General features: G+C 36.6%; 5 protein-coding genes and 1 long non-coding RNA gene across 12 annotated transcripts in view; 2 read left to right on the top strand and 4 right to left on the bottom strand.

Moving 5' to 3' along the window:
• Window positions 1-203: 203 nt before the first annotated feature.
• LOC100186511 (NADH dehydrogenase [ubiquinone] iron-sulfur protein 6, mitochondrial-like) lies at window positions 204-1,757 on the bottom strand. Its single transcript, XM_026838085.1, has 3 exons — window positions 1,546-1,757; window positions 796-849; window positions 204-431 (listed from the first exon to the last, which is right to left on the bottom strand). The coding sequence occupies exons 1-3, from the start codon at window positions 1,705-1,707 to the stop codon at window positions 246-248; spliced, it is 402 nt and encodes a 133-aa protein (XP_026693886.1). The 5' UTR covers window positions 1,708-1,757; the 3' UTR covers window positions 204-245.
• Window positions 1,758-1,851: 94 nt separating this feature from the next.
• Window positions 1,852-2,566, top strand: LOC113474943. Its single transcript, XR_003396659.1, has 2 exons — window positions 1,852-2,044; window positions 2,142-2,566. It is a non-coding gene; the product is annotated as an uncharacterized LOC113474943 (long non-coding RNA).
• LOC100184892 (protein CDV3 homolog) lies at window positions 2,462-5,567 on the bottom strand. The gene is made up of 7 exons (XM_002128769.5): window positions 5,364-5,567; window positions 4,851-4,939; window positions 4,348-4,427; window positions 3,904-4,058; window positions 3,616-3,655; window positions 3,308-3,418; window positions 2,462-2,872 (listed from the first exon to the last, which is right to left on the bottom strand). The coding sequence occupies exons 1-7, from the start codon at window positions 5,479-5,481 to the stop codon at window positions 2,743-2,745; spliced, it is 723 nt and encodes a 240-aa protein (XP_002128805.1). The 5' UTR covers window positions 5,482-5,567; the 3' UTR covers window positions 2,462-2,742.
• A 545-nt stretch (window positions 5,568-6,112) lies between these two features.
• Window positions 6,113-19,553, bottom strand: LOC100184133 (nuclear export mediator factor NEMF). Of its 2 annotated transcripts, none has more exons than XM_009859475.3 (30): window positions 19,405-19,553; window positions 18,651-18,719; window positions 18,302-18,404; window positions 18,011-18,136; window positions 17,268-17,357; window positions 16,773-16,858; window positions 16,354-16,421; window positions 16,072-16,161; window positions 15,796-15,869; window positions 15,077-15,202; window positions 14,658-14,846; window positions 14,019-14,179; window positions 13,579-13,720; window positions 13,319-13,398; window positions 12,955-13,067; window positions 12,431-12,493; window positions 11,616-11,786; window positions 10,913-10,971; window positions 10,734-10,818; window positions 10,055-10,602; window positions 9,787-9,852; window positions 9,622-9,732; window positions 9,373-9,411; window positions 9,059-9,136; window positions 8,720-8,783; window positions 8,616-8,666; window positions 7,351-7,537; window positions 6,904-6,947; window positions 6,760-6,839; window positions 6,113-6,360 (listed from the first exon to the last, which is right to left on the bottom strand). In XM_009859475.3, the coding sequence occupies exons 1-30, from the start codon at window positions 19,461-19,463 to the stop codon at window positions 6,271-6,273; spliced, it is 3,312 nt and encodes a 1,103-aa protein (XP_009857777.1). In that variant the 5' UTR covers window positions 19,464-19,553; the 3' UTR covers window positions 6,113-6,270. The 2 variants fall into 2 exon arrangements, with proteins under 2 accessions (XP_009857777.1, XP_026693875.1); XM_026838074.1 differs by having other exon boundaries at window positions 17,259-17,357.
• A 43-nt stretch (window positions 19,554-19,596) lies between these two features.
• Window positions 19,597-21,655, top strand: LOC113474941. The gene is made up of 2 exons (XM_026838082.1): window positions 19,597-20,200; window positions 20,275-21,655. Exon 2 carries the CDS (start codon window positions 20,283-20,285, stop codon window positions 21,525-21,527), a length of 1,245 nt encoding a protein of 414 aa, XP_026693883.1. The 5' UTR covers window positions 19,597-20,200; window positions 20,275-20,282; the 3' UTR covers window positions 21,528-21,655.
• Window positions 21,656-23,081: 1,426 nt separating this feature from the next.
• Window positions 23,082-26,257, bottom strand: part of LOC100179442 (kelch-like protein 2) — a 9,730-nt gene continuing 6,554 nt past the window's right edge. For 2 of the 6 annotated variants that reach the window (XM_026838076.1, XM_026838075.1), the window contains exons 6-13: window positions 24,826-24,902; window positions 24,593-24,773; window positions 24,302-24,505; window positions 24,195-24,245; window positions 23,974-24,030; window positions 23,785-23,910; window positions 23,583-23,733; window positions 23,082-23,329 (exon numbers count right to left, since the gene is read on the bottom strand). In XM_026838076.1, the coding sequence (XP_026693877.1) occupies window positions 23,209-23,329; window positions 23,583-23,733; window positions 23,785-23,910; window positions 23,974-24,030; window positions 24,195-24,245; window positions 24,302-24,505; window positions 24,593-24,773; window positions 24,826-24,902 (968 nt within the window). In that variant the 3' untranslated portion in view covers window positions 23,082-23,208. Of the gene's footprint in view, window positions 23,330-23,582; window positions 23,734-23,784; window positions 23,922-23,973; window positions 24,031-24,194; window positions 24,246-24,301; window positions 24,506-24,592; window positions 24,774-24,825; window positions 24,903-26,257 lie in introns of all 6 variants that reach the window. The other 4 variants (XM_026838077.1, XM_026838080.1, XM_026838079.1 and 1 more) reach the window with 4 other exon arrangements.

The following is a 26,257-nucleotide window of genomic DNA, read 5'->3' on the forward strand; positions in this document are numbered from 1 at the left end:
TCATTGAAACGTTATGCTTATGACAATATTGTCTTTATTTTAAGCTTTTTGTTAAAAAAAGTAATAATGGTATAAAAAAATGGTAAAAAATAAAGAAAAATATAGAAAAAAATTGGTTGTAATCCCAACCCATGTGAGTTTTGATATGAAAAAACGGTAAAAAACTATAGAAAAAAAATCTATAAAAATTGATTATAATGTTTCTTTGTAGATAGAAACAACCAAAATTATAAGTGTTGTTTTTATCAAACCATAATCATATACAGCAAACATAGAAACAATATATTCCTTACGAGATTAATGTACACACGAGGGTGGCCAAGAGCAGTGGGGTGATCCGGGGATTCCCGGCCATCACAAACAGCGATTCGACCTTCGACCTCAATAGGGGGGATTTCCGCAACTAGGTTAATCCCCCAGTTAGGGTTCACCTAAAGGTTGTCATTGTTAAATTTAAAGAAAGGAATTTAGACGAAAAATATTAGACAAAATAACATGGATTTTAGTTTATTAATTTACATATATTATATATATATATTATATCTTTAAAATAGGATTGAAAACATGGTTTGCATTTCATTTTGTCCCAGTCAGTGTTCCTCAACCTTTTATTTTTCATACCCCTTTTTTCAAAGAAACTCAACACCCCTGCTACAACAATTATCTAGATTTATTTTATCACACATCACAATAAACATTATGACATCACAATAAACATTATGACATCACAATTAACATTATGACATCACAATAAACATTATGACATCACAACAAACATTATGACATTATTCTCACCAGTTTTTTTCGGTCGATGAATCGGTTTCTTCTCCAATCATCTTGCTCGAAAAACTGAAAAGTTGACGTTGTTACAACACAGTCGTTATAACACGGGTGTTGTTTCATACACCTTGTGCCCACTTACAAGTTACCACGTATGTTCGCTTTGTGGGTGATTGTTTTCTGTATGGCTGTCAATTTGGTCAACCTATTACTGACAACTGGGTTTCATTATGCCGCCAAGTGTCTTGCCCGAAGACACATACATCCACAACGGGCAACAACAAGCTTTGAACCCCTAACCCTTTTAGTTGGATGCAAGTTTGTGATGTAGACCACTTGTTTACATACGGTATATTAGGGTGAAGTAAAAACATTCATGCTTTTATCTTATGTTTATTTTATCGCACAATTTAGTAGTAAACAAAAGATATTTTTAGAATAACATTGCTGTATCCTCACCACTAAATGGGGTCCCTTTAATTAGTGTGACATAGCGGACATGCACTAATTAAAGGGACTGCTTTAAAAGAGCATTGATTAATTGTTAAACACACAATTATGAAATATCCGATATTTTGTGCCAAAGGTATCCCATCTTACCCCACCGTACTATATATTTGTTTCAGCACTACTAAAGAATCCTCCGGTACATAGAAGAATAGGCTGGTGGAAAGTGTTAGAGGTTGGTGGTTAGGAGTTGATGGTTAGCGGTTGGCAAATAAGGCGGGGGAGGGTTCTTCACCAGCACCTATGTTTCAACTATACCTGTCCTGTGTGGGTGACTTGGTCTTGTTTATCCTTTGATTCTACGCGCACAAATTTACCACCGACCACAGAAAACTTCGATGGAGCTTGTTTAAATGTTGTTACCTCCGAAGAACGTCGTATCCCGCCCAGCAAATGAGAAAAACGACTGATTCGAAGCATTACCGTGGCCTATTAAACCTGTTGGAGCTTATAACAATAATATTTTATAACATTTTATATTTTAATTCCTACAAGAACTTAACAACAAAATTGTTAATTCACCTCTAATAGATTTTTTATCCCGTCATTCTGCCAAACTTTAGTGTTGCCAAAATTAATAGGCAGTGTTGCTATTTAGTTTACATAAAGATCAAAGAATAGTTTGTTGTTCATTTAACTTTGCATATCGTATTAACTTCAACAGTTGTAACACAAAAAACTTTATACAGCCCATTAGCGACCACTGGGTTGTAACAATTGCTGTTAAGTGTCATGCACAAGCACAAGGACCACAAAGGTAGCAGCGACGAGCATCGAACCCGTCTTCCCTGGTTTAGAGGCACAAGACCACAATGGTAGCAGCATAGATACCTTTTGTAAGGTATCTATGGTAGCAGCGACGAACATCGAACCCGTCTTCTCTGGTTTAGATGCGAGCACTTTAACCTATGAGCCACAGCGTGATACAAAGCATATAGCTTCGAACCTTGTATTCTCTCGTTGTAATGTAATAAAGCTATTGTAGTTCTTATTTGGGCAAATATATATTAGTGTGCATTAAGATAGATGCAGCATAATATCCCGTATTTCCTATTTGTGTTTTTAACCATCAACACGAATATAAAAAAAACAATCGTTGTTTACTACTAAACGGGAAGAAACAATGGATTAAACATGTCCCATCTTACCCCACCTTATTCCACTTTGACGCAAGCAGGTTCCGCCATCTTTATTTCACAGAAAATGAAAATCCACGATAACAATCGCACCGACATCTACGTCATAATTACCTATTGTTATAAACAAAGCTTCCGGACAATAAACAGCGCGCAATTATCTTGACGTGCCCACACCAAAGGGAACAAACCAACGTATATGCCAAGACACAGTTCGGCGATCAACTGTACAATTGAACATACTTTGGAATAAAACACGATAATAAGCAAGCATAGAAATCCTATAAACATGAAGTCTTAGTACAGCTCCATAGTGCCACTAGTGACCAGCGTTTAACGCAGAAAATTGGTTTCCAAGTTTGATATCGGCCGATTGTGTTTGGTGTCTCCCTCTCCATGGGGTTGACGACTTCACTCCTGTTTTGACGACTTCAAATCCTTCGTGTGGTCTGGGGGTGAATATGTCACAAACGTTGATGAACGGGAATTGTTTATCCTCGCATAGCGGGGCAATGACAGTCGCTATAACACGGGTGTTCTGTTTTATACACCTCGTGTTGTTACAAATTTTTGTTTTAATGTATGGCTGATAATTTGGACAACCCATTAGTAACCAATGGGTTGAAGCGATTGCTGGAGGACACCTGTGTCCACAATGGTAGCAGCAACGAGTCTTGAACCCACAAAATTACATACATGGTGGCTCGTAAGCTGGCACAAGGTGTATGTACAGAACACCTGTGTTATAACGACTGTCGTTGCCTTGCTATGTGAGGATAAATAAGTTACATACATGGTAACTTGTAAGCAAGCACGAGGTGTATAAAACAGAACACCCGTGTTATACGAATGTCGTTTTGTCAGCAATAATAAAAACAACTTACACATTATCCTGCGCGGCCGCTGCTAGAGAAGGAAATTGCATTTCATTATTTATCTCTGGGGCTTGTTGCTTGCGTGATCGTCTTAATGGGGTGGTACCACTACTCGATAATCTAACAAGATTATAATCAATATTAATGCTTAATAAAACAAGGTTTAATAAAAGTACAAACAAAATATAATGACACCTTTTTAAAACCAACTTTGTAAGTTTACCAACTATAAGTCATAAAAATTTTTGTGAACATTTGTGATTAAGGTTTTGGTTCTGCATCAACATTATCATATTAATACATTAAACACAACCCACCTAGCTTTTGGTGGTCGGTAAACACCAACTTTTGGGGCTTCTGTGGAAACAAACAACATTATGACATCATAACTACTTATTTACTTTTTCAATATCTTGCGTTATGTTGAGGTGTCTATAACAATGTCACTCCAGATTTTACCCTGATGTTAGGTGTCTATACAAACAAGCAGAGCCAAAATATATTGCATTCACCACATTAATCAATGAGGTTCCCTATGTTCTACAGAGCGCAATAACGTTAAATCTCAGTAAAAATTTATTTCATCATTAACATAGAGATCTTACCTTCTTTGGAAGGTTCCGGTTCAGCGGGTTTTTGGATCACTTCGATTGCCGATGGTTGGTTTTTATTCCAAGGTCCTTCCTCTTGTTTGGGAGGAAGTAACTCGCCTGCTTCGTTATATTCTGGGACGTCAACTGGGACCGTTTCCTCAGTTTCACTGTGGGTGGAATAACTATGTTTAAAATCTACTTTGGTTTAAATTAGATTCCCGTATAATATAAAGCCATATTACATGCGAATAAGTTATATGGCAGGGAAGGTGGAAATAGACACAATCCTGTGAAACAAATCTAACTTATCATTGTTGCTTGCACTTATAATGTATGCATGGACATAATATACTGATAAATGGAATTAAGAAATTTTCTTTTGTAAGTCATGCAGGAGGTTTAGACCAGGGTTGGTACATTACAAAGTAGATATTATATAATAACAAGTTTACTTACACAATTTGTAAGTTTTGTATTTTAAGATCGCTGTAATCTCGCTGTGATTCATCTTCAAAGTCGATCCATTCCTCCTGCTCCTAAAACATAATATGATGTCTATGTGCTGAGGGTTAATGATAATAGACACATCATATACCCAGGAAAATCCAAGTACATTTTGAAACATTTTTTTTATGTGATGTTTAAACACCAGATGCGTGGTCAGCGTGAAGAAATGATTGTTTTTCTTAATTTGTACAAAAAAGGTCACCCAGGGGTATGTTATATCATAATCAACTTTTATTTCCACTAAGGAATTAGTAAGCAGGCATGAACCCCAGGGGCTGCTATTCTCGGCTACCGACCAAAGCTCGTTGGTCGCGGTTATTTGGTCAGTCGACTAAATTTCTGTTCATTACCTTTTACAGAGGTTAGTCGGTCAAAATATGGCGACTAAATTTTAGTCGATTTAGGCGGTGACTAGTTTAGTCGGTAAATTCCACCCCTGGTATAAATCTTACCACTGGTTGCGTTCCCGTAACTTCTTTTACTTCACTCTCACTTTCTGGTTCCTTTTTCTTCAACTTCTCCCCTATTTCTTCGGATTCAACTACGAATATCAGATTTGTTATTATGACGTCATAAAGATAGTTATTGTAGTACAATGGTCACCCAGTTAAAATGAGTTTAAAAGTTTTATGACGATTATATGTTCTGTTAGAAACCCCTGACACCAATGTATTGCTTTCAAGTATTGCGCTTACACATTATCAAATATTTTCTAGTCTGTCATAAGGACAATACAACAACAATCACCCACAAAGTAGCACACATGGTCGCAAGCCGGGAAGAGGTGTATTAACACCCGTGTTTTAACGACTGTCGTTTTCTGATCACGCGAGAATAAAGTAAGTTACATTCAAAGATCCAACACACACATAGTGCACACTAATATTATTTTAGTCGACTTAAAAAAGCACAAATTATTAAAAAAATAATTATTTTCCTTATTATTTTGTACGCCAATTATTTACCTTTCTTAGATTTTTTCTTCTTCTTTCCCTTTTTATCTTTTTTCTTGAAGAAAGAATCCAAACTATCGTCTTCTTCGGGTACAGCTACAGGATTCGTTTCAATGTCGTCGTCCGCCATTTTGAATTAATTTTAAAATACACTAACTTGGGAAATAAAACTTAGGTTTTAGATTAGTTGTATACGCCTAATATTCCTGTCTGTTTACGGCAAAAAATCCAAAAACAAATTCGGACTTTTTTTGGAAATTAGTAATTTTGTCAAAAATGTGCGTTGTTAGAAGAGATACGACCTAGGTTTACTACGCGTGTTTCCATTTTCTGTGACTGTCGCAAAAGAATAAATCAACTTACTTTATCCTTGCGTGTCGGGGCAACGACAGTCGTTATAAGTTATAACACTGGTGTTCTGTTTCATACATCTCGTGCAAGCACTGGCATATTTATTTCCGAGGAAATAGTTTACATTTACAGCCACATCGTCACAACAAGGACAGTTTCACTTTTAACCTGACGAAGCGCAAAATCGTGAAGCGTTCCATATTTTTTTTAAACGCTCAGCAAGAGACACAGGGATTTACAATACTGATAAGCGCGTTGATTAAAATAGCCTTCTGCTATAACACTGTTTAATTATCGAATGGTTTCTAATGTTTTGAAGCACGATGAAAAACCTGAGCTATTGTTTAAAAGTATTTAAACAGTTTTAAAACTTAAAATTCTTGAACCTGATCAGTTACTCTACTGTGACATCACATTGGAACCGTTTATTCGCTCACAACTCAACAAATTATTCTTCCACTGCAGTGTTCACAGCTGCATATATTCACCAAGGAATTACATCAATAGAAATTTAAACTGGCAACATGAATATTGAAGTTTAATTAAACATGTGAATACCGACATCGTATTATCTTCGCTTTCCCTTGAACTTTTGTTTTTGTATGTTTGGTGCCGATACTTTCACTTTGCCCGGCATGTTCCGGGATAGATCATGATCCTAAGGATCGAGGGATAGGTGGTAATAATTATATTTAAACGCATGTACAAGTATACATACATATATATATGTGTGTACAGCTATATAGTAGGGTGGGGGAAAGATAGGACATCCTTTTATTTTATTTTCTTGTCCTGTTTTTAGCAAACAAAGAACATTCAAAGATTTATAAAACCGTATCCTCACGACTCCCATAGACCGTTGTTAGTTGTTTAAAACACCATCAGTATATTTGGATATTGTGTGCTAAAGTTGTCCCATCTTCTCCCACTTTACAATACTAATACTTACTTACACAATCAAAAAATCAAAACTTACACAAATTACAGTAACACACACATGATTGCTGCTACAACATCCATATGGCCAACCACACGTATAAACAAACACACAAACTACCTTAACACTACGCAGATGATCCTTCTCATGCTGTGTTGTATCCCGCGATAACTGGAACATATTCATCGCTAACTTTGCCCCTGAAACAATCAACAATAATGATGTCATAATCAAACCAACAATGACCATTATGACATCACCAACCTTTCCCCTTCTTTCCACCACCGGGTGTCAGTTTAACTTTGAATCTGAACATAGATATCTTACAATATATACACAACATAGATATAAGATATATATAGTGGTTAGCACATCTGCCTCTACCCAAAGTTTACAGGTTCAAGGCTCGGTGCTGCCACCATTGTGGGATATATGTGTTACCATTCAGTGATCTCCTATGGGTTGTCTGAATTATCAGCCATACAGACTAACAACCCACAAAGTTATACGTGGTAACTAGTAAGCGGGCACGAGTTTAATGAAACAGAACACCTAAGATATAAGACTGTCATTACCCGCCATGCGAGGGTAAATAAGTTACATATGTGGTAACTCGTAAGCGGGCACGGGGAGTATGAAACCGAAAGCTCGTGTTATAAGACTGTCGTTACCCTGCCATCTGAAGGTAAATAACTCTCATTCAACACTCACTTGTAATTCAACATTGCGTTGTACGGAGCACACACGGGTATTGCGAACATTATGATGTCATCAGCTGCCGGGCAACCCGTCAAAGTATCGATGATGTCATCAACGGGATCCATCGTCAGGTGTTCAGCTTTCAACACTTGGTGTCGCTCCTCATCCGAACCAGGGTCGTCCTCCTTTGTGATGTCATCTGTATAATAGTGATGTCATAAAACAATCAATGATGTAATAAATTAATTATAACGAAATTAAAGGTTCAGAATAATAGTTACAGTTCCTAAATTTTTGAACAGCTACATCAGGGTAATATATTATACATAACTATCAGCAGGGCTAAGTAATTTAGAGGTTTATTTACATTGCTTATAAGGTTATGTATTTTTAAAGGCTATCATTGGGTAATGGGCCAACTCTGGCCTAAATCTCAGGTCCCATGGCATGCCTCACTGTAGGACCTCACCCATATAGAATAGAATGTGCATATACAATGTTGGGGTAATGAACCAACTCTGGCCTAAATCTCAGGTCCCATGGCGTGCCTCACTGTAGGACCTCACCCATATAGAATAGAATGTGCATATACAATGTTGGGGTAATGGACCAACTCTGGCCTAAATCTCAGGTCCCATGGCATCTGGCCTAGATCCCAGGTCCCATGGCGTGCCTCACTGTAGGACCTCACCCATATAGAATAGAATGTGCATAGACAATGTTGGGGTAATGGACCAACTCTGGCCTAAATCTCAGGTCCCATGGCGTGCCTCACTGTAGGACCTCACCCATATAGAATAGAATGTGCATATACAATGTTGGGGTAATGGACCAACTCTGGCCTAAATCTCAGGTCCCATGGCGTGCCTCACTGTAGGACCTCACCCATATAGAATAGAATGTGCATATACAATGTTGGGGTAATGGACCAACTCTGGCCTAAATCTCAGGTCCTATGGCGTGCCTCACTGTAGGACCTCACCCATATAGAATAGAATGTGCATATACAATGTTGGGGTAATGGACCAACTCTGGCCTAAATCTCAGGTCCCATGGCGTGCCTCACTGTAGGACCTCACTCATATAGAATAGAATGTGCATATACAATGTTGGGGTAATGGGCCAACTCTGGCCTCTGGCCTGAATCATCCACCCATATAATGCATTATATCACAGGAAACTGTATTAGTGTATGGTTTATATAAAGTTATGAAAATTAACCCAATCAACATTCACTATCTACATTATTATTCATATTTACAGAATCATCATTTTACCTTTGATATCTTGGTTTGTATGAAGTGGAGCCTCGGGTTGTGGAGTTGGAGCTGCCAATGTTAATCAACATTATTCATTGAACCTGATGTTAAACGAAACAAACCTTTCTTTTTTGGTTTCACTTCAACTTTGTTTTTCTCCTTCTTTGGCTTCGGGGACTTGGCCGACTGCAACGTGAATATGAGTTTGAATTAATTATATCCCAGCGCCATAGTCACGCCAGTTGTTATAACACGGATGTTCTGTTTTATACACCTCTTGACAAGTTACCCAAATGTAACTTTGTGGGTGATTGTTTTGTATGCCTGACATAACTAACAAAGAAACATATGTATGATTCTGTGGCGAACCAAGCCACCTGCAAACACAAGGTACATGGTTCAAACCCCACCCAAGCCACCTGCAACCACAAGGTGCATGGTTCAAACCCCCCCCAAGCCACCTGCAGCAGCTCCATCTTTAACTGCCGTTCTTCCTCATCCTGATCTTTATATTTCTCACGAATTTTCTTCAACTTTTTCTAAACAAAAACTCAATTGAAAGAAAATAGAACAAGAACTTGAATGAAACAACAACAGTAAATAAAACAAAAACAAACAACAGACTACAGAAGCAACAAAAACTAGGAAATCTAATGATCATAAGATTCATGAGTAAATTTAATACAAAAGCATTGATAACAGGAAAGATAAATAAAAATACAAGCAGAACCACATAAATAACAACAAAAAACAACAAAAATAAAATCGGACAAACCTTTTGTCCTCGTTTACTTGTTTGTTGATTTCCAACTTCCTGGTTTGAAACAAAAGTTCAAAATATTAAAAAGTTTCTGGCAGCGATTATTGTATGTTATGACAAGTTAATACAATATATGTGATGTCTATTATAACTCTAAATCATAGAATGTGTTATATAGCATTTTAACTTCATTTATAATTGGCTTGTGGCACAAGTTTAAACTAAAACTTGGGGTAAGATGGTCAAAAATTTCAACAAATTTACCTTCTGTTGATTTTTACTTTCAACAACTTGTTGATTCTCTTCTTTTTTGCCTTTTTTCTTTTGTTCTCTCCTTTGTTTGGCTGAAATTCGTTGCTTACTATCGCTGGTTGCCTAAGAATACAAACCATAAAAATAGTATAAACCAACTTATGACATAACAATTACTTTGCTACGAACAACAGGAACCGGGGTATCATCTCCAAGGTAAACGAAATCATCCATTTCATTTTTCTGCGGAAAATATCAGTTAATTCTCGAACATGAGTTCTTACAAGATTGATTTTTCTGGATCTGTTTGCAACACACAAGAAACAAAAAAACTTATACGTTACAATAACACGCAACAAATGCTACAATTTTATAATTTATTTTTAAATAGAGAGAGTTTTGTAGCAAACAGATTGGGAACACATGTTGTAATCGAAACGCTTACTTGTGGAACTGAATCAAGTTGATATTTGTTGTTGATGTCATAACTTAGTTTCACAACCGTGTCCGGGTACGCAAAGTCGCTGTCGGAATCTTTGCGATCGTCGCCGTCAACTTGCTGGTCGACGCCGTCAACTTTCCGATCACCGTCGTCTACTTGTTGATCGTCGTCGTCAACTTGTCGATCGTCGTCGTCAACTTGTCGATCGTTGCCGTCAACTTGCCGATCGTCGTTGGAATCTTTGCGATCGTCGCCGTCAACTTGCCGATCGTCGCCGTCAACTTGCTGATCGTCGCCGTCAACTTGTCGATCGTCGCACTCAACTTTCTGATCATCGTCGTCATCTTTATGATCATCGCCGTCAACTTGTCGATCCCCGGGGTCAACTTGTCGATCGTCGCACTCAGCTTTCTGATCATCGTCGTCATCTTTATGATCGACGCCGTCAACTTGTCGATCGTCGTTGTCAACTTGTCGATCGTCGTTGTCAACTTGCCGATCGTCGTTGTCAACTTCTTCATCATCGTTATCCAATAAAACATTTTCTTCTCCTGAACCATAAAAAATGTAAGGTTAAACAGCACCAGTGTTGCCAACAGCTTTCAACACCAGTGTTGCCGACACCAGTGTTGCCGACACCAGTGTTGCCAACAGCAGTGTTTTCAACACCAGTGTTGCCCACCAATTTCAGCAACTGTTGACGTTTCATCGTCGTTTGTTCGAACTCGGCGTTCCCCTTTATGTTTCCAAACACAAGTCTCGTCAACCTGTATTAAAATAACTATGACATCATACAACATTGATGACATCACACACCAACGATGACATCACTGATGACATCACAATTACATGACTACTTACTTTAAATAGGAACCCGAACCCATACACAAGATAGGAGGGTGGAAGATAATTCTTCTTTCCTGGGGGAGAAGGTTAAGCTTGAATCATCAGAAATAACTTATTTGATAAAAAAAATTATTGCTTTTATATTTTATATTTTAGCCTTGCAGGATGGCGGGCAAAATATTTTGCCCCTGTTGTTACATTTTCTGCAATATCAGATTACCTATTATAAATATAAGTACTTTATAAGTTGAAATTAACCAGAGGAAGTATTTTAACTTTCAAGTGTTACATTATGCCGCTGTAGCCACAACTTCAACTTCAACGGAATGTTTCGCTTGCAATACAACAAGGCACCAGCGAGGTACAACAAACCAAAAAAAGTTACAGCAGATTAAACGGTGTTAAAATAAACTTAACATTTTACCAATGGAGCTATTTAGGCATTATAATATTGCAGCAAAAGAAATAATTTAAACATTACATGTAATAATATAAACAAAAGAGTTGTCTCCATTATTATATTATGACTGATAGGACCAGCATTAGGATCACATTAAATAAGAAAACCATGAAAGATGTTTCAAAAGTTTCCCTTTTCCTGGTAGTAACAACAACAGAATATGAAATAAACCACAACCTGCATAGCTACAAATAATACATTATGCCTTGTAGTGTCAGCAATAAAAGAAAAACAACGATGAAAAAATAAACGGCCAACCTCTTATAAGAAAGCTTCCTGTTGTGAGGTATTCACCACTGGGGGCAGTCTTGGACACTTGATCATGGTGAACCCACCACGCACTTGTGACGACTTTGGCGTCCCAGGCAGCGCTGTGGCATGTGGCCATCGTGCCCGCTTCGTTCAGTGTCTTCGGGGGGATGGGTTGGCCTGGATGTCGGGTTATTGAACATATACTGCTATCGAGTGGTATTTTATGTTAACAACTTATATATGCAAGCATGTGTCTATGAATGTGAATGATAGGTTGCCTTGATGTTTAGGTGATTATGCAAAATGCAGCAAATGAGTTTAATTTTCTCCGTTATTGTCATGTTATGTTAACATACATGCAGTATTATCATGTAGTTTACATTGCATAGGCAAACATATAACTACAAGCTTGAAAGATGGGTTTGTTTGGATGTTCCTGTTATTGAACTTCAACTATTATGTAGTTTGGTGTAAACAACTTATATTCTATTCTATGTGGGTGAGGTCCCGCAGTACGGCACGCTATGGGCCCTAGGATTTAGGTCACAATTGGCCAAATTACTTCAAAACAACTTATATAGGAAAGCATATCTATAAGTCTGCAGAGATCTTTTGGTGATTAAATTTGATCCTTTATAAACACAAACAAAAAGAATAGCCGGAAGAAGATCGCTCAGCATATACTGTAATGCATATATTTATGGAAGTAACAAATATTTTTTATACCAGTTACTAGGTAGTAGATATACATAACATATTGCACTCTTGTATTGAGATTGAAACATAGAGGTCCACACATAGACAACATATAAATAAAATACCTGACGGGTTCTTGATGATACAGCTTGTAGCTCCGTGTAGATCAGCATGGACGTAAATATCCCCTGTGAGATGAATGTGGAAACATATGATATATAATACTTAATTACCCATGAGCCATGGTACATAAAATACATATATAATACATTATGTATGGGTTTGATACGTATGAAGGATTGTCGCCCAAAGGAAATCTTTTGTAGTAAAGTTTTTGATAGCGATATCCCATGTATAACTTTTCAAGTTTTCATGTGACATTCGTTCATACCTAATGCCATGAAATAATAATATTTTAATCCAGAAATACAGCATGTAAATTTCAATAATATATATTCACATGATTTCGTATGTGTTCACGGAGTATTTAAGATCTTTTCTCATTTGTGATTTAGGAATCATTCTAAAAATGACACTGATTGTAACTGCATTATAACAGTGTCCTCCAAATTGCTTTTATTTGATCAATCTACACCTAAGATTTTGTCACGAATGGCAATACACCACATTACCACCACAATTATTGTACCTTGGTTTAAATATTTCTTGACGAGAACTTCATTCTGTTGGGCTTCCCTCCCTCCAATAACGAGGTAATTTTCTGATGAAATAAACCAAAGAAACTTCTCGAACCAATAAACTCTGTTGTGAGGAAGTTGATAACTAAGGGCGGTTTAAGATACAATTATTACAATGTGAACTCTAATTTACTACATTTAGATAACAATACACAGAACGCTAGTGGTATAAATGCTATTGCCCCGGCATGGGAGAATAAATAGGTTTTTGTTACAATTTTGTTACAATAGTAACTTATATTAAGTTAACAACAACCTTCCCCATTATACATTCACCACAGCTTTAACACAATGTTGAACTCACGCCAAACTTACTTCCTTGCTTTGAGGATATTTCTCACAGCTGCAGCTTCCTTCAAGGTTTGTTTCGTTTTCTTTTCAGCAGATTTGAATGCCTTTGAACATTTATGATGTCATAATGACAATCGTCAATTGTGATGTCATAATTACAATCGTGATGTCATAATTGCAATTTTAATGTCATATTTACGATCGTGATGTGGAAATTGCAATTGTTATGTCATAATTACAATCGTGATGTCATAATTACAACAATAGCCATTATGATGTCACACCTTTGTTGAAGCATCAATCGTCTTTTGTTCTTTCTTCGCCGCGTTTCGTTTTCGACCATAATATTTACGAGCGTTCGCGTACGCCGATAACGACAAATCGATTTCGATCTTCGTTGGTTTCTGATCATCATCATCATGTGACCTGGAGGACCAATCAGAACTCACCAAATTATTTGAAGGGTATGGTATTCTTTGAGAGGGGAATGTCGGATGAAATAAAAAGCAAAACTGTTATCGACAGTCGTTATAACACAGGTGTTCCGTTTCATACATCGCGTGCTTGCTTACGAGCTACCACGTATGTAACTTTGTTGGTGATTGTTTTATGTGTGGCTGACAACCTAGACAACCCATTAGTGACCACTGGGTTGAAGCAATTGCCATTAACTGTCTTGTCCAAGGATATCCACAACACAACACTGTAGCCAAACCCCACCCACCTTAGAGCCATAACCATTGAGTTGGTTTCCAGCTTCAATGTTTTGATACAAGAAGCCACCGGATCCCCCCTCCCCTGTGCTTCCTTCACCAGCAACTTAATCTCATCCCAATCGACTTGGTTTGCGATCGCGCTTCGTACGACGAGAATTGATTGATCAACCTGTTGTCACAATATACCACTACTAACATGGGGTAAGTAACAACATATTTATATTAGCATTAATAACACTTTATCGAATATCGAATATAAATATAGGTAAGGTTCAAACACCTAGCGCTAGGATGTAAGCTAACACTAAGAAATTTAGGCCAAAGTTGGCTCATTACCCCAACACTAAGAAATTTAGGCCAAAGTTGGCTCATTACCCCAACACTAGGGGATTTAGAACATAGTTGCCTATAGAGTTAGAGCCATAGGTTCATCATGAGGTGTTTTTTCAGTAAACACAACTAAAACCACCAGTTGTAAATTAGTTTCCCACAGGTTGAAGCGAACATAATATACTATAACAGAAAATATAAATATTGGGCAAATATAACATGGGTGGACAACAGTATTAATAACATAAGCTTTAACATAAGTTGCCCCTAAAAAGAAACTACTTTGCAACATCAAAGAATACTCAACTAATATTTACCAAATGTAGGTTGGTTTCAATGAGCGCGGCTTTCATTTCGTCCGATTCTTGTTCTGATCGCAAACCACTCAAGCGCGACTCGTGATCTTTACGAACGTTCTCCAATTTACGCATGGCCGCGCGTTCTCGCTGTAACGATTTCATGTCGTTCTTTTGCGATTCCAACGAACCAAAGAATTCGTCTACAGCCTGGTTATTATTCTATGGTTAATATATGTATATTGTTTCTATGATTGGCATCCGTACAACTATCAGAGGACAGATAAAAATTATTAAAGATTGCTGAACACTTTATTCGCCACTTCTTTCTGTTTTTTTTTTGTTTTTTGTTTGCTTTATATAAAAAACCCTACTAAATGGCGGATGGAACGTTTGAACAAATATATCATAACTGTCAGCTATGATGTCATAATACCTACTTTATTAAAGGATTCAAATTCTTGAAGATTTCTATGTTTATGTTGATTGAACACGAACGGATGAAACTCAACGTTAGTTTTTAATTCGCCGTCGGATTTCGTTTCAATCTTTTGCACGATGTATCCCTGCAAGGAAAATTAACAACTAATGTTTTGTCGCTATATCCAGTCTTTTCGTTTAAAATATCCCTAAATCCTCGCTACTGTAATCGCAGAGACAAATAAAAGTTATTATTATAAATAAAATGTTTGCAAATTCCCTCGTATTGCAATTTTGATTTATCTACTTTAGAGAACATTCCACTCAATGAAAATAAACCCAAGGAACAGCCAGTAAGACAAGGGTGTTGTTGGCGTGCAAGGGTTAACTTGGTAGATTGGTGGTCAGCACAACTAATAAAGCTTATACATTACCACTGCTATAATATTGCATAAGAAAGCAAAAGTATTTAAAATTATAAATCGAAGCAATTATGAGATATTGAAACAAGTAACTTCTTTTAATTAAATATATTATAAATTGTAAATTTTTCGAACTCTGCATATCCTTGTATTGGTTCTGCAACTTGTTTGTGACAAATGGCTTAATTTATTTATTGAATAATTCAAACCTTTGATGAACAAATGCATGGTACTTGGTGTGTAAGAATACCCCATGCTTGCTGTTTGTGGTACAAGAACAAGACCTAACAATAAACATACAAACATATCATACGGACCTTGCATTGCAATGACTTGGCTGTTTGCATCATTTCTTCACAGGATTTTAGTGATTCGTGAAGCTTTTCACAATCTGTTATCATATGAATGATTAAGTGTGGGCATAGTCGTCAAACCTGGGGTGGCTGGGTGGACCGGCCATGAATTTTCAACACTGCATTAATCAGTCAACATTACAACTAATAATGTGCCAAGAAAATATCAAACATAAATTGTTTGATATAATCAAATCTTAAACGCAAATTAATTAATATTATGATGTCATTGTCACTCACCTCGTTCAAACTGGAATTCCCCTCCTAGTTTCACATCCGGGGAAAACCCGGCATTTATTATCGCATGTTCGATGCATGCTGCTCCATATGCTGAGCGGGATGTGGAACATTTATATTATATTTTGTATTTATTTAATCTTATTATAAGTTACTGTAGCCTTCATTGTTAACTTGGTATAAATAGCGCCTTGTTGCATAAAAACTTGATTGTAAAAGTTACTAGTTAAATTTTCAGATGTAACCTAAACACAGATATCAATATATACTAATATAACAACTTACGTAGATGGGGGTTAAGAATTCTTTTCACTAAACTTCCATTTTTCGCAGATTGCAAAATTTCTTTTAACCTGTGTGAATGGATTATTTATTATTAAATGACTGTCTGCATACACTGGTTATTATTGTAACCAAGTGTTAATCAATTACTGTATAATGTAATGAATGAAATTGCTCTTTTGGAAAAAAATATAAAGTTTGTTGCCAATGGCAGTTGGTAATGCAATAACAGTTTCAAGTTGAAACCATGGTAGAAATTTCAAAAATTACCTTACAGTAATAACAGAAACAAATCTAACTTAACGGTTAAACTGTTTAGTAACTATTGCAGTGTAGAAATTCCCAGGGTTGGCCTGCCCACCCTGCCACCCCAGGTTTGGCGCCTACGCTTGTGACCAACAATAAAAAGTTTTGAAACTTACTTTTCAATTGAAATAAATGGTTCCACTTGACGTGCTGTGTTCCTTGGGTAAGGTTCATGAACCGCTACTTTAACATCGCTGTTTTCCTGCAATATAGTTGACCATATAACAGATTGGTGATTAATAAAAAATTACAATAAATGCAAATTCAAGATTAATTTGTATGTCATAAAAGACCATGTTGGTACCAACAGAAACAAAACTTAGATTTCTACAAAACTTATATTAAACAGTTCCTTTTGGTAAGAAAACAATTTTTAAAATTAAAAAAAGAAAATCTGGCAAATTGTTTTGTTTAAAATTGTTAAAAATAAAAAATTGTTTAAAATTGTTAAAAATAAAAAATTGTTTAAAATTGTTAAAAATAAAAAATTGTTTAAAATTGTTAAAAATAAAAAATTGTTTAAAATTGTTAAAAATAAAAAATTGTTTAAAATTGTTAAAAATAGTTTTCATTTTTTTAAAGAATAAACGGAAGTTACAAACATTGCTCACCTGTTGTTCAGCATCAGGTTTATGAAGATCTTTACGGAAACGAAGTAAATTCAAAATCACGTCGTTGCAATCGGACAAAGCAATGTTTCCCTGGGTATGTATGAGGTTATGTACTAATGTACACATGTGTTTGTTATATTATGTTGGTGGTTCATAATATTCAAAGTAATGGTGGAGCTTACACAACCAAGTTTCAGAAATACATTTTTGAGCATAAAAAATGGTTTCAATTTTACAATGGGGGTAAAAAGGCTTTGGGAACCACAGTTATAAGTGACCCACTTTTATTAGGGGTGGAGAATCATAGGTGTAGGGATGCACATTACAGAATTTCGACAGCTCATGATCCAACAAGGCTGCTATGAAAGAGTCAATAAACTGACTTATGTGGGTAAAATTATTTTTTCCATAAATATAAAAAGATTCAAAATTGTAGATTTGGAACTCTAGATTCGAAATTAAGTATTCTAGGATATCCTAGATTCTAGAATACCTAATTATTCTGTAATGTGCATCCCTACATAGGCCCCAAACATGTGGTGGCAAGCTGGGCAGGCCAACCCTGGAATTTAAAAAAAAAAAAATTTTACAATAACGGTCAAAAACTTTTACAAACGCTCATACTGAGACCTAATATTTTTACATACAGAAAATATTATACACAGGATCTGTGACCAACTATCCCTGCCTCCCTTTTATAAATGTTTACACCTATGTAAAGCAGCACTATCTCATGAACCCACCCTGTCATAAAGTTCCACAAACACATGATACGATGCATCTTCCGATCCAAACTGAAGATCAACGATTCTATCGATACCAAGTTGTGACGCTGAGACCAACCTGCGACCCCTCAAGTGTTTCCGCAACTAAGCAAAAAATATACTTTGGTTTATCCCAATACTACAACACTATTATTGTATGCGGGCATGAGGTGTATGAAACAGAACACCCGTGTTATAACGACTGTCGTTGCCTAGTGGTAAGTAAGAACATCCAATGTTCCGAACAACCAACATAGAAACAACATTTACCTTCATAGAAAAGTTTGACGGCATCGGATTTTTGGGCCAATCAAATTCGGATAAATGAATTCGAATTCCTGATTCGACCAATAGCATCGCTTTGTGGTCGGGTCTGGGGTGGAAGGTTTTGGTGATTGGTTTATTACAAATAATTTAAAAATAAATATATTTATTTGACAGAGTTACAACTTGCTGGTAGTAGATTGCGAAAAGCTTTTACTAATCTAAATACATACATTACTTAAAGTTAAAAAATTAAATTGTAATTAGTACAACTGTCATATTCTGCAAACTGTGCAAGCAACAATTAAACCATGCATAGAATGAAGTATGGAAAGACAGATAAAGATGAACTTACTTTGCAAGTTTAAACAAATATGTTTTATGATCAATGTCATAAACGTTAACCAACCTCATTCCAACAACCCTGTGGGAAATAACATAAGTTTTTATTTATCTTTACATTTCGAAGGTAATGGGCCAATCGTGGTCTACATTTTACCGAGTTACCACGTATGTAACTTATTTATCCTCGCATGACGGGCAACGACAGTCGTTATAACACGGGTGTTCTGTTTCATACACCTCGTGCTCGCCTTACCAGTTACCACGTATGTAACCTATTTATCCTCGCATGACGGGCAACGACAGTCGTTATAACACGGGTGTTCTGTTTCATACACCTCGTGCTCGCCTTACCAGTTACCACGTATGTAACCTATTTATCCTCGCATGACGGGCAACGACAGTCGTTATAACACGGGTGTTCTGTTTCATACACCTCGTGCTCGCCTTACCAGTTACCACGTATGTAACCTATTTATCCTCGCATGACGGGCAACGACAGTCGTTATAACACGGGTGTTCTGTTTCATACACCTCGTGCTCGCCTTACCAGTTACCACGTATGTAACTTATTTATCCTTGTTTGACGGTATAACGACATTGTTAAACAACCCATTAGTCACCACTGGGTTGGAGCAATTACTGTTAAGAGTCTTGCCCAATGATACATACGCCCACAACCACAATGGTAGCAGCCTTGGTATATAACTATAGAATAATCATAACAAATTGAACTAAACAAACGTTAAAAAAAAACGTGGGCTTACTTTTCATTGATTTCAGTCAAAACTGCACAGATATCCAAAGTACTAAATCTGGACTTCATTTTTCTTCAATTTACCACCACTAAAATACAATTTAATACAACATGTTACATACAAAGTGGAAATGCTGTCACTCGTATGACGTATTCATAAAACCCCCTATGACTGACGTGTTGCCAAAAATTTTTTTACTTTATCAAGTCACACAAAACCAGGCATTCATTTTTGCGTTTATTTAATTTAAAATGAAGCATGAGTAACAAAATATACAAACGGAATTCCAGAATATGCAACTTTGTAAGTAATTTGAGTGATTTATTTCTGTATTTAGACAGCCGATACGGAACCACAGCGTTGAAGTAATCGCCGCAAAATTTGTTGTCTAAAGAAACATAAAGACACTATGCTATGTCCATTTATACAAACCATATATTCCAACCAAAGCGATAAATATAAATTATGTATGTTTCTATATAAGTAGGAGTGACGTAAGTGTGATACGTCACAAGCTAGTTCTCGCGCATACCGAGGGGAATCCCCTGGTTGTGAACCACGGTTTCGATCAAAGCTATTTGTAAAGTGTGTTTAGTTCCTATTCATACAATGTGGTGTGCTTAATAGCTGTACAGTGTTCGATAGTATCGGGCGTTGTTGCGTTATGTTGATAATATTACGTCTATTATTGAATAAATATAACTTATTTGTTCTTGCATGGCGGGCAACGACAGTCGTTTCTGTCGTAATTACACGGGTGTTCTGTTCCATACACCTTGCTTACAGCCACCATTTACATAACTTTGTGAGTGATACATTGACTGTTTTTGTTCTGTTACTTGAGGATAAATAAGTTATAATATATGAACTCATTAACAGATAAGGACATGGATAAGGAAGTTTTACAGAGAAAAGTTGATAAAGCTGTTTCGTCTTTCGAAGTGTCATGGGCGCAAAAGAAAGTCGGTGTTAAACACACGGGAGTTATTCTGTTACTTGACGGCGAGCCTTGCTGTAGCTTGGACTTCGGCCCGCCAGCCAATGTTGAGATAAATGCGTGGGATTCGCGGCAGTGGGGAAAAGTTGAAGAACCTTTTGCGGTCATTTACTTTGAACATGAGATCGCACATCGGTTCATGCGGTCTAAGGAAGAAAGGGGGAAGACGATAAACACAGGAGCATTGGCCGTTGTGAATGCAGTTGAAGGTTCGAGTTTCAAGCGCGACGCCTTTATATCAATGATTGTGACGTCATTGCATTGTTCCGCTACCCACAAAATGTTGGCGAATGAAGTGATTGACAGGTTGTTGGATATGAGGTTGGAGAAATACAACCTGCTCAAAAATAACTGTCGAAACCACGTGGTGGCGGTATATAAGATGTTTAGGGAGAATTTCCAACTGTTATTCAAGGAGAGCGAGTTATTCGAGAAGTTTCATAACATAGCCCGTTGTGACGCAACAATGATGGGCAAAGCTGCCAGCGTTTTCGGTGTATTAAGTGTTGTTTCTGCCGTGTTTCCACAAATAGGAATCCCGCTGTTTGCTGTTACTGCCGTGGCTAGTGGTATGGTGGTCTCTGGTAAATCTAACTCTCTTGTCAATATCCAGAAATCGAATCCACAAACGCTGGGTGAAATGAAACAACACGGTAGCTCACGACCGCCATCTCCCGGTAACATATTTGTACAGAACCCGACTTGTGGTTTCGGGCATTCAGAGTTTCTCACTTCGCTGCAAAACATCGGAGTATTCCGCAACTACGGATCTCCTGCAGGGAAAACTTATTTGGAATATTTCCTATCCGTCCATAAGCATCACCATAGAGATCGTAGTGATGATGACGTCACATACTTTTTTATTCCTCCCCTAGAGGTTCAAGCGAGGAAAGAAAATGTTCTGGAAATCCTTCACGATATGATGCTGCTTGAGATCACACCTCACGTGACCCGCGTGCCTGACGCGTTCATCGATAACGTATTTGATGACGTCATTGACCATGATGAATTTTTAAAACAGATCGCCGAAGTTTTCGCTGATTTCGGTGACGAATTAAAAGACGCCGAGTTGGTGTTGATGTTTAAGTCTCACAACCTGTTGCATTGGGAAGCCTCCCATGTGTTCTATATGTGACTTGCAATGAACTAATATTGTATACCAACGACAAGGTTAGCCATAAGCATATGCATCTTATGGGTTGCTCAAATTGTTCGCCATACAGAAACAAATTCACACACAAAGTTACATACATGGTAACTTGTAAGCGGGCACAAGGTGTATAAAACAGAACACCCGTGTTAGAACGACTGTCGTTGCCCGGCCATGCGATGATAAATAAGTTGTATTCTATACATTTGTTTATATACTATACTGGGTATATGTATGTTTGAGGAGTTCTGTTTTATTTTACCTTAGTTAGTTCGTATGCTGCCTATATAATATCTCTTCATCTACAGTCCTGGCCTACTATAGATACGGCCTGACGGCCTACTAGAGACTAGGCCGTGAAATAATAAAAACATTTGATCGTTGATTACACATATTTTGTACTCGTTACGTTTATAAATGCAAACAATATCAACAATGTATATTTATATGTAGTAAACAACCAACCAACCGGGTAATATGACGTCACAATCCAAATTGTTTGCACAAAATTCTACATTCTGGAAACTTCAATATTTCTTACAAATTTTGAAATGAATTAAATAAATAGATGATAAAGCTAAGTTCGTGTGTTTATTTAGTCAGATATATTAGGTTAAAGTTAAGATTGGGTGTTTATTTAGTCAGTTATACAAAGTTAAAGTTAAGTTCGTGTGTTTATTTAGTCAGATATATTAAGTTAAAGTTAAGATTGGGTGTTTATTTAGTCAGTTATATGAATACAAAGTGCTAGTGAAGAATTCTTCCCCTATACGTTATCTGTTAATCGCTAAACGAAATACTAACTCCTACCTACCAACCTGAGCAAATTCTAACACTTTCCACCAGCAGCCTAGTCTGTAACGTGCCGAAGTGTTCTTCACTTATGCCGAAGATAAAGTTAAAATGGAACACCAATGCTCGGTAAGTGTTTCATTACTTTACTATTTTGCTGCCGAATTCTACCTTGCTACAATCAGATAACAAATACCAGGCAATAAGTTAGGAAATGGCGTTAGGGGAGTTTTTGCTTTAGTTTCCAGGCGTTAGGGGAGTTTTTGCTTTAGTTTTTTTTGGTACCAATATTTTGTTCTTTGCGTAAAAACACCTTCCTCGTGTTGAAACGGTTGTTATATCTTTCGACATCTAATCAACAAGCACCTAATGTTTTAAACTCCCGTAAATCTATGAACAATTAATTTAAACAAGAGTTATTGTTAGCATAGAATACGGTCCGAGTTGCAGTCATATTTACTGCTATTAGTTATTGCCTTCTGTAACGTAAATGCACAATTACCTTCTGCGCATGCGTAGTAGCATTGGTGTAATGATAATAATAGCTTTATTTGTTTCTTCGATTACAGTAGCGAAGAGTAAGAAATATTAGAAAACAAATGACAGTTGTTAAGACACGATTACATTTAAAAGCATATTTACATTTCATTTGAAGAAAAAGGGGTGGTCGCTACACTTAGTAGACAAACATGCCATTTGTATGCGCAATGCCGTAATAACATCCAAATAAAATATTAGGTACAGTACAACAGACTAGTTTTAATTAAGTGTTGAACAAATTTGACATTAACAAAACTAAGCAAAATGAAAGACCAAATAAACTGTTTTACATAACTGATTAATAGTAGATACAAATATTGAAGAAATATTCAGTTCATGAACAACTTGTGAACAGAATCCCTTTGCCTTGTAGAAGTTTATTTTCTTCATCCTCTGACCAAATCTTCCATTCTTCAGTGTAAGAATTCATTGAAGAGATCTTTCCACTGCATGAACTGAATGTACAGGATATATTAATAGGTATATAACATGGGTGTCTTATAGACCAGACACACATGGAATATTCATACACCTCATGCTCACTGACGAGTTATAACATGGGTGTCTTCTTATACACCAGACACACATGGTGTATTTATACACCTCATACTCACTGTCGAGTTATAACATGGGTGTCTTCTTATACACCAGACACACATGGTGTATCCATACACCTCATGCTCACTGTCGAGCAACATAATACCCCACCTTCCATACATAACAATGTGGTCACCAACACAACAAGCGGAAGCAACACCAAGTTGAAGGGGAATGTTGTTCGTTAACATCGTCCAAACTCCATCAACAATGTTCATGAATTCACCGCTTGATAATCGAGTGTCGTTTAAACCAATACCACCTGGGTTTAATTGTTTGTAACAATGGTATATTGTCTTGTAACAAATATTACCAAAACAATATATTCTAGAATGAAGTTTCACAGCTGCAAAGTTTCTTCTCGCAACTTTCATGTCTTTCCCTCGTGTCCAAGATTGCTTGTCTTCTTCATAAATATCCACAAGACTACAAGCTACACCTAATATGCCAATATATAGGCATTGAAAAAGTTATCAGCTGTATTACAAATAACCCACACAACCTGCTAAAGATCTGGACTTGGGTTGACTTCTTCTTCCAAATGTGGACAATGTTTGCACTAACATACAAAATGTAATTATCATCTGTAAACTTGAAATGTTTAATGGATTGGGGGTAAGGAATATTTTAGTTTTAACAAGTTCATGTTCGAGTTTAAACTGGCATATCCAAATTCACCAAAACAACAAACAGAATATTAATAGAATATGCTGAGTAACCAACCTTGCGGAGCTGCGCAACCATATTGTTTTCCTCCAAGTATAAATATCCGGCCTACAAAAGTTTGTTTAGAAATGTTATTATATTGTTCTGTGTATTAAACCACTCACGGCCATCACTGAAAACAACCGCCCCCTCTCGAAAACAATCAACGCTATTGTGTCTCACTTCCCATTGTGAGAAGCATTGTTTTGATTGGAAATCAAACAGTGCAATCTGATTGGTTGTCACTTGCTTTTCGTTTGCATATGTTTTTGATGATTTTAACACAAATAAATGTGGTGTACCTTTTTGGGGGACATTCCTGTGCATGCCTGGTAACATTGATAAGATTTCCAAATAAATATTTTAAATTAGTTTTCACTAAATATAATTACACACAAAACACCCATTTGAATCACCTGAATAATAATTCTCAGCTCCACAAACCACCATATGTTGGCATTGCATGTCACCTTGTAATGTTGTAACGTTTTCCCATATTTTTCCATCATATGACTTGACTTGATTATTTGAACAAACATAAACTTTATTCCCATAAACAGTAGATGCCGTGATTGTTGTTTTGTAGTGTTCTTCGTGCTGTTTAAATTCTGTTATTATTTGACAACCTTTACAACTTGAATATTGTCACCTGTTTCACTTCAACTTTATTTTCATGAAGATTAAACTTCCCGCATCTGACATCTGATACAAAGTTGATATTCACATCTGTGGAATATCAAAGATATCATAATTTATAAATATGTATAATCAAAGTAGATCCCTACCCGGAAAATCTTCATATCTTGCGTTATATGTTTTTGATTCAATGCTATCAAAGTGATGTTTGGAAATAACTTTACAACAATCATGAAACTCATAAACAAGTTCCTGAAATTTAATTATTTAGTAAATAACATGAAAGATAAATTTCATAGTTTTTACCTCTTTGCTGATAACACCTTTCATAAACTTTTTTGGCATACTTGTCAATCTTAGATGCTTAAACAAAGTTGGGAAATATTGTTTCCTTGATTGTAGATGATGCTTCACCCAACCAACCATACACTCATAAACAACTTCCTCTGACTCCACCACAACATCTTCAGATGAAATAAACATCTCTACATCTTCCGCACTCAACTCATTCCAACTTTCATCCCGACAAACATCTCTGAAGTGATCCAGCAAATATTTATCAGCCTTCTTTACCAAGTCATCCATGTAAAGCAACTTGGCCAACCCACGAAAGTGAAGGCAGTTCCCAGCGTTGAATATACTGTCCACGTATTCAGAAGCAACTTGCAACAAATCTATTGAAACATTTCATTAAAAAGATTTTTCTGAAACATGTTTCTTACTCTTTCAAAAATATCAACAGACACAAATGCATTCATTCAACCCAGAATGCAGTTCCCAGCGTTAAATATACTGTCCACGTATTCAGAAGCAACTTGCAACAAATCTATCAAAATATTTAATGAAAAGAATTTGTTCTAAAAGTGTTCCCCAATATTTTTTGTGCGTAACCACCTCTTAGACACTCACCCTCCAACCATGACCTGGTTTGTTTTGCAGGATGATTGCAGCAAAGTGATGATTGAAATTAAACACGGTAAACAAATCTAGGTTATTTTATTGATGGAGCAGAGGGTTAGGTTATTAGGTGTTTCTTAAGGGAGGCAAGAACCAAAAAAGGTTGAGCATATCCACCCAAATACATTCATTCAACCCAGCCATGTACAACCTACAAACATGTTAACAAACTATATATCACCCGGTATTTGCATTAGGGCAGCACAACGAATTGTTTCTTCAATATTTTCCACTGATAATTCAATCTTCCCGCTGTATAAGAAACCCAGGATCCGTTCAATACATTGTTTCGATGATTCTTTAATTTCAACTCGTTTTTCAAAACCTTCCTTCAACTGTGGAAGGTTGAGGTTAAGTTTGAAACTTTCAAATAAATCTTAAGTTACCTTTGAAGTGAACATTGCATTGAAATATTCACTTCTTGCTGCAAGAATTCCTTGATGGACGGGGTATTCTTCATCATCAATACAAATTGTGAAGTCACAATA

This window comes from Ciona intestinalis, unplaced genomic scaffold (assembly GCF_000224145.3).
Source record: "Ciona intestinalis unplaced genomic scaffold, KH HT000052.1, whole genome shotgun sequence".
NCBI classification, from domain to species: Eukaryota; Metazoa; Chordata; class Ascidiacea; order Phlebobranchia; family Cionidae; genus Ciona; species Ciona intestinalis.